Genomic DNA, 8,073 nt, shown 5'->3' with positions numbered 1-8,073 from the left:
TTTTGAAGGAACTCCATACATGTAAGTGTATTTTGAGAACTGAGCATGTAAATGTTATATATGTTGGCTAAAACTGTGAATGCTGGAGATCTGAAATTAAAACAGAAACTGGCGGGGGCGGGGGGGGGGGGGGAAGAGACAGCAAAGTTAGTGTTTTGAGTCCCGTGACTCCAATCAGAACTGCAGTTCATCTGCTGAACTGCACCAGTCTTAAAACATTAACTCTACTTTCTCCCCAAATATGCTGCCAGACCTGCTGAACTCCACAGTGATTTGTTTTTGTTGTGTGTCTTGACCATTTTTCAATTGCACAGCTCATGGGACTGTGTTCTGGAACATCCAATATGACGTTCCACATAAAGAAATGGACTAACATTTATATTGCATCTTTCATGAGACTGGATCCAAGTCAGTGAGCTGGTTCCTCATTGCAGCTTGAGTTTGAATGGGGTACAATTAGCCAACTTAGATCCTGCCCCAGTCTGCAGGTATTTGTGAATGAAAACGTGAGGCAGCGGATGGGGGTGGGAATAGGGGTGTGGTACAGGCAGGCTTGAGCCACCAGAATTCTTCAATTGAATCTAAATCACTGTTTATTTAAAGTTCAAATCTGAGATCTGGGCAATGCTGGCAAAACCACAATATATACCAATATTTATTTATCCTCGAGATCCCTCTTACCCAACTATTGCAATGTATGTGTTGAAGGTACTCCCACAGTGCTGTTAGATATGGAAGTTTAGGATTTTGATCCAACCATGACATGGAAAGGGAGATTCATTAACAAAACAACTGAAGATAATGGGATCAAAGATGATGTTTTGAGGAATCTCTGAAACAATGTTCTGGATCAGAATTATTTTTCTAATACTACAAATAACTTCACTTACATTAGTTAAGAGTCCAGCCCCTTGTGTTTAATTGCTGGTCCCCAGTGGTTTGATTTTACAAGGGCTAACAGAAGACAGTAAAGTTAAATCACATGGGATTCAGAGCGAGCTTGACAATAGGAGATAGACAGTGGTGGTAGAGGTTTTTCAGACTGGAGGCTTGTGACCAGCAATGTTCCACATGGATCAATGCTGGGTCCACTTTTTTTTTGTCATTTATATAAGTGCTTTGGGTTAGAATTTAGGAGGCATAGTTTGTAAGTTTGCAGATGACTCCAAAATCGGTAGCATAGTCAACTCTGAAGGTGGTTATCTAAGATTACAAGTTCTTGATCAATTGGGTCAATGGGCTGAATCGCAGAAAAAGTTTAATTTGTTTAAATGCAAGGTATTGATTTTTGGTAAAGCAAACAAGAGCAAGACTTATATCATTAATGGTAAGGCCCTGGGTAGTGTTGTAGAACAGAGAGACCTGAAGGTTTACATACATAGTTCTTGGTTGCATCACAGGAAGTCAGGCTGGTTACAAAGACATTTCACAAGCTTGCCTTCCTTTCTGAGACCATTCAGTATCGGAATTTGGACATGATGTTGAGATTGTACAGGATATTGGTTAGGCCACTTCTGGAACTATATACAGTTCTGGTCACCCTGCTATTGGAAGTATATTATTAAATTGCAAAAGACTTGAAAAAGATTTACCAGCTTGTTGCTGGGACTGGAATGTTTGAGTTTTGAGGATGGGCTGGGACTTGTTTTTCCACTGGACCACAGAAGGTTGGGGGTGACCTTATCGAAGTTTATAGAATCATGAGGGCATAGATAATGTTAATAGCAAACGTCTTTTCTCTTAGATGGGGGGAGTTCAAAACTCAGGGGCACTTTTTAAAGCGAAAGGAGAAAGATTTATAAGGGACCTGAAGGACAGCTTTTTCCACAGAGGGTGGTTTACGTGTAGAATAAACTGCCAGAGACAGCGGCAGATGTGGGTAAAATTACTGCATTTAAGATACATTTGGACAGGTACACGACTAGGAAAGGGTTAGAGGAATATGGACCAAATACAGGAAAAGTGGGGCTGGTATTATTTGGGAAACTTGATCGACATAGATGAGTTAGATCAAAGGATCGGTTTTCTGGCTGTATGACTTAAATAAAAAGATACCAGGATATTGCTGAGTATGTGCTGCTTGACATCACTGAAGAAATGAGCAGGATAAAAAGTGATGGTTGGTTCATTATTTTGTCAATAGGACATATCTGGGCAACCTGGAGATCAGACAGATGCCAGCTTCACAGCTGTTGTGGAACAGCATGTCTGAAGTTGCAACTATTTCTGGAGCATGATCTTCAGGATTCAGCACTGCTGCACCAAATGTACTCCTGTTTCTTGATATCATTCAGAGCAATTCAAATTTGCTGAAGACTAACATCTGAGATGCAATACAGTATGGATCAAGTACATTATTCCAGCCCCTCAATTTCATACCTTCAGCACTTTGAACCAGTCTTTTGCAGATGTTTTATTCTGATAAAATAAGTGCAAGAAACAGAACTGAAAATATTCAATGTACAATTTACTAATGTACAGTTATTTAGTTCACTAGAACTTACATTTGTATAGTACAATATAACAAAACATCTTCATTTAGAAATTCAAGTTTGAAAATATAGTTTGCTCAAGTCTGAAGAATAAATGAACTTGGAAGAATGAAAATACTAGGTGCCATCTGATATTAATCCCTAACCTGCTCACAAGAAGAAATTTAAATAAAGATGAATTAACTCAATTTTAGACTTACTGCTGTTTAACAATGCAAAAATATACATGCTTCATTTCAGGTTTATTTAAAGAATACATCTGATCATTTGATTTTGGAACAAAATACAAAGGAATTCATTTGTTTTTGCTCAGTGCAAGAGTTGTCAATCACTAGCTCAATCAAAAAAATTATTTACAAGGCTGCTGTTGTAGAATACATATTTTAATGTCTTTTATGATATGAAATTGTGACTTAATTAAAAATATCAATTCAACATTTCATTAAATCCATTGGAAATGTTTTCACCCATTAAACTAAAGGCAATGGAAGGAAACCAAACAATATATTTTTCATGGCTGAACCAGAACAAAACTGAAACAATGCGCACGTCATGAAAGAGTAAAATGCAATTTGAAGAGGCTATAAAATAAGTATCTGTAGCAATCTAAGGCTTGAAATTATTTAAAAGGAATTTATTTAAAATAATTTAATGTACACTAATTATTTTGGATTCAAACATCACCAACTTGGACGTATTGAATGATTTCAACTTAGCAATTTAGCCTCAATTAAATAAAAACAGAACCGAAACTGCACAAGTCACTTGCCATTTAATTCAAAACAGTTTAACGTCTGCAGAGATTACACAAACGCCAAAAGGCATCTGAGGCACCTTGTAAGCATTCAACTTACAATATGTTTAGACTGAATGTGAAAAGCAAAGTGATTTTCTCTCTGCAAAAGACAAACTCAATTGATTTGTACTTGCTTTATATATGGTGGTTGCGTTGCCAATTTAGGTGCCTGCTCACTTTCCGTATTGAGGTTGAGCTCTGGGGTTGGGAGGAAAACTACCAGTAAGGTTACCTGCCCTGTTTTACATGTTGCTTGCCAAAAACAAACCTAGCGTTTATGTAATGTTAAGCACGAAGTGTGGTAGAGTTTTGCTGTTAATCATTCTAGCAGGTCCATCACATTCCTGCTGAGTAATTTAGATTGGTAACTTTGAGGGGTGTGAAAGGCAAAATGCTTTAAAAGGGGAGATTAAAATCACTCTAAAATAAAGTGAAAATAAACAATGTAGGACATTATTGCAGCTATATAAAGAGACAGTAGTTGTCCTGAATTCAATTTCCTTTAATACAATTCGTCTGTTGATGCTGATGTCATTAAGACTCTGGAAATGCCATCATGCACACAAGATAGTTAAGTCTACTTGATAGTCGACTTTCATTGCCTGATGATTAAATTGCCAGTGGCCCTTCCAAAGATTTAACGTTATTAAATATAAATTTACAATTTCTTATCATAACTATTAATGAATTCCTAAAACTTCCATAAAATAGAAACAGATTCAGTTGATGGCCTTGAAATCAAACAGTTTACAGAATGTTTCATTATTTAAATCAATCATAGTCAGCTTATTTTTAAGGTCCCAATATTTGTTTCAGTCAAGAACTATAACAATAATTGTAGTTTATTGCATTGCTGTTAAGTTTTTTTTGAACGGTCAAGAAATAAGGACTTATTATACTGCCTAACTATCTCTACTGTACTAGAAAGATGTACAGTACTCTTTGGCACAAAGCAATCTGAAATGATCAAAGTTCATAAGTTAAGTAAGTTCTCTCTAACATCAATTTAAAAATACTAAGATAAGAACAATTCTGAATTAAATATTAATAAATTATTCACTGGAGTATTGAATAAAAATAATACTTTTAGACACTACGCAATAACATAGTATTAGCAGTAGCCAGTTTCAAACAGTTCTCTGGATTTTTGATTGATTTCCTTCTTCAGGATCCTCTTCGGAAATCCGTTTGCCATTGGAAAGTTCAGCATTATCAGTGATTTGTGTGACAGGATACAGATGTACATGTGTTGGGGAAGACGACTCAATGTTTGAAATGGTTGACTCGCTGTCCAGATGGACCTCCACAATTTCAAGTGTTGTTAAACCTGCAGATCCATTTGATGAATTATCATTAGGCTCAATGAAGGATATGACATTTCCAGAACTGAGGTCCATTTCAGATGCGGCAATTACATCTTCTGATGTTGACATGATTCCATGCTCAGAGTTCATGATTTCATGTGCCGATGTCACTATAGTGGTGGGTAAGGTCAGTGTTACACTATGACTCTTGGGAGACAAAGTCGCGGTGCCCACGAATGTCCGTTCAGTTGTACTCTCAGTTCCACCAGTGCAATCATCATTAGAGTCCTGAATAGAATTAGAATCCTGAACAGAATCAGAGCCACCAACAGCTTGATGATTCAACTTGTTATACTCCTTCCGAAGCAGCTCCACCTGCATCTGTAACAGCTCCTTGTGCTGTATCTCCATCTGCTCAATCTAAGAATAAAATGACAATTAATTCTAGCCACAACTTACTTTTGCTGTCCAAAATCAATGTAATAGAGCAGAACTGTAAGCTTCTCTTGTTATAATAAATGCACAAATGAGTTTAAGTATTTAACGGAATTTAGACTTTTGTCACAAAAAAGTTTACAATTATGATGATATGGGGATGCTGTATATCATTCAGCGTTTCCATACACACCTGTTCAAAACTAATTTTTACCTGTACACTTTGCTACCAGGTTAAGAAATATGAAATATCACAAAACGGTACCTAGGAGGGATTTACTAGGTTGTAAAACTGTTTACTACAAATTATTCAACTTTTCATATTTAATGTTATCTTGCAAACTTAGATTGGTATTGTGCATTTTAAAATAGGAGGTAAAACTGCTTGACCAAAAAAGGCTGACTTATACCATGACTGAGAGTCAAATTTCTGTGGCACGCATCCCAAGTATTACTCAAAATAAGAACTGCAAAGACCAATAAGCAAACTTCTTGCTGGTTGGCAAATAACTTGTGTCTTCAGAACATGGAGAAAAGGGCAGGCAGAGGAGAAGAGGAATATATTAACATCTTAAAAATGACCAATGAGACAACTCACTCAGGGATTGAGATAGTGACAAAATTAGGTAATTCACTTTGTCCCTGGACTAATTTGCACTACAGATTGTTGGCTATTTTCTTGTGTCAATGTTTGATCTAATCAATCCAATTATACAACAAAGTTAAATTCAACTTCTAGTTATCCTGGTCAAGATGGTGGCAGAGTAGGATGCTCCAACTGGAGCACTTCCACTCCTTACGTTTCCTTTTCATGTACTTTTCTTTCCCTTTTCATCTCTTGGCAGGTCTCAGACTGGTCTGCTAGTGGCTCATGGCGGGTACTGCTTAGACTCTTGATGGCGTGGTAAGTTCCAGCCTGCTCTCTAGGTGGTTTATAGCAGTGTGTCAGCGAGTGGATCTTGCCTGGGCATGTTCCCGAGGCATGAGGGGAGACTGGCAGTTTCAGCAGCAGTGATGGTATTTGCGGCAGCAGCATTGAGAACAGGCAGCAGACTGAGATAAGCAGAGGACTCAAAGTCTGTTGAACTTTTAACTTTTTACTTAGTTTTCTTAGTTTAAACTATGAAAAACTTTAATGTAAACTGTTAGATATTTCTTCGTTTTTCTATTATTTTACAAAATAATGGTTAAACTTATTATCTCTCGTTTCTCTTACTACTTTGGACCTAACCATATTTTGGACCCAAGTACCAAGGTATGCAAGATGGTTCCATATGTAGTGACATTATATACTGTTCACTGTACTCCTGTAGGTGACAATAAAATTTCTCATCTGTCAAACTTTGAAAACCTTTGAAAAAACATCTTCAACTCTTATTGATTAATCCATAAGTGCATTTTGAAGAAACTGGACAATTATACATTTGAAGCTGGAGAAGCTATTTCGAGAGGAATGGAGGTGCAACTGTAAGCCGAGTAACCAGATTGGAAAAGGTTAAAATTAAATGCAAGACAGCAGAAAATTCAGGATTCATAACTATTAGGGGAAGGATATAAACAGCAGCAGAAATGACCTAAACAGAATTCTGAATAAAGGTTTAAGATCTTTGTTTAAAATAAGATAGTGTTAGAAATTCTTTTAAAATTGTCAAGAACAATTACTATCACATGCGATATTAAAGAATACAGATGAGAAAAATGAGCTGTTGAATCCACAATTGTCAAAATTAGAACTGACTGCAGCATTCTGTGAATAGATAACTCATACACTGTAGGATTGTGTTTACTCAGAATCTATTTTAGGGTTAGAACGTTAGAACTAGGAGCAGGAGTAGGCTATCCGGCCCCTCAAGCCTGCCCTGTCATTTAATAAGATCATGGCTGATCTTTTTGAGACTCAGCTCCACTTACCCACCCACTCATCATAACCCTTAATTCTGTTACTGTTCAAAAACTTATCTAGCTTTGCCTTAAACACATTCAGAGGTGTAGCTTCAACCGCTTCACTGGGCAGGGAATTCCGCAGATTCACAATCTTTTGTGTGAAGAAGTTCCTCCTGACCTCAGTTCTACATCTGCTTCCGTTTATTTTGAGGCCATACCCTCTAGTGCAAGTTTCACCTGCTGGCGGAAACAACCTCCCTGCCTCCACCTTATCTATTCCCTTCATAATCTTATATGTTTCTATAAGATCTCCCCTTATTCTTCTGAATTCCAATGAGTATAATCCCAGTCTACTCAGTCTCTCCTCATAATCCAACCCTCAACTCTGGAATCAACTGAGTTCATTAGCAAAGCACATGATTGTGGGTAACATCAATTAAGATTAATGAAACTGAAGATACGTAAAGCAACAGCTTTGAGTTTAGTCTGAGGATTTGCCATATCTAAGTGCCTACCAGTTTGAAATAGGTGAATTACCAGGTCATGAAATTCACCTGCTTTGCAATATTAAGAGGTAAAGGTATGATAGTTTTCAAAACCAAAAAGAGTTAAGATCACACAATAAGGTTAATTTTCATCATCAACAGTAGTCTGGTAGAGAAAAACTATGTCATTTATGGATCCATTTGATTCCAAAATAAAACTCAAATAAGATCAACCTTCCAAATTACTATCTCAATAGTGAAGATGAAAATCTACCCAAAGTATTGTGGCGACATTTGGGTTACTGGTGGGTGGGATAGAAAACTGGACACGAAGGGATGAGAAACTTCAGCCCTCCTTGTATTTGAACAGCAAATCCTCAGCAAGGAACCAATATAACACAGCTTGTAGGCAGCAGGGAAATTCAGACAGCAATTTGCTCATTTTCACATTTAACTGTGTGTACACCTGCACTGAGAACCGCTGCTGCTTTGCTCCTAAAGAATGGTGAGTGCCCTCTCCTATTGCATGTTCAATATTAAAAATAAGACATGTAGGACGTCACATAAAAAAATCCTGGCACATCAGTATGATGCAGAATGGATAACAAAACTGTGGTGTTCCAATGACAAACTGCACTAATACTGGCCTGGAGGACAATCTTAGGTGATAATATTAT

General features: G+C 37.1%; 1 protein-coding gene across 7 annotated transcripts in view; it reads right to left on the bottom strand.

Annotated features, from left to right (window-relative positions):
• Positions 1-2,488: 2,488 nt before the first annotated feature.
• The window catches only part of zgc:193801 (uncharacterized protein LOC564476 homolog), a 51,729-nt gene continuing 46,144 nt past the window's right edge, over positions 2,489-8,073 (bottom strand). For all 7 annotated transcript variants that reach the window (XM_048556066.2, XM_048556062.2, XM_048556065.2 and 4 more), the window contains one exon: positions 2,489-5,012. In XM_048556066.2, the coding sequence (XP_048412023.1) occupies positions 4,416-5,012 (597 nt within the window). In that variant the 3' untranslated portion in view covers positions 2,489-4,415. The remainder of the gene's footprint in view (positions 5,013-8,073) is intronic.

The sequence above is a fragment of the Stegostoma tigrinum genome, chromosome 26 (assembly GCF_030684315.1).
Source record: "Stegostoma tigrinum isolate sSteTig4 chromosome 26, sSteTig4.hap1, whole genome shotgun sequence".
NCBI classification, from domain to species: Eukaryota; Metazoa; Chordata; class Chondrichthyes; order Orectolobiformes; family Stegostomatidae; genus Stegostoma; species Stegostoma tigrinum.
Note: the sequence above shows the minus strand (reverse complement) of the source record. Positions and strands in the feature narration are given on the sequence as shown.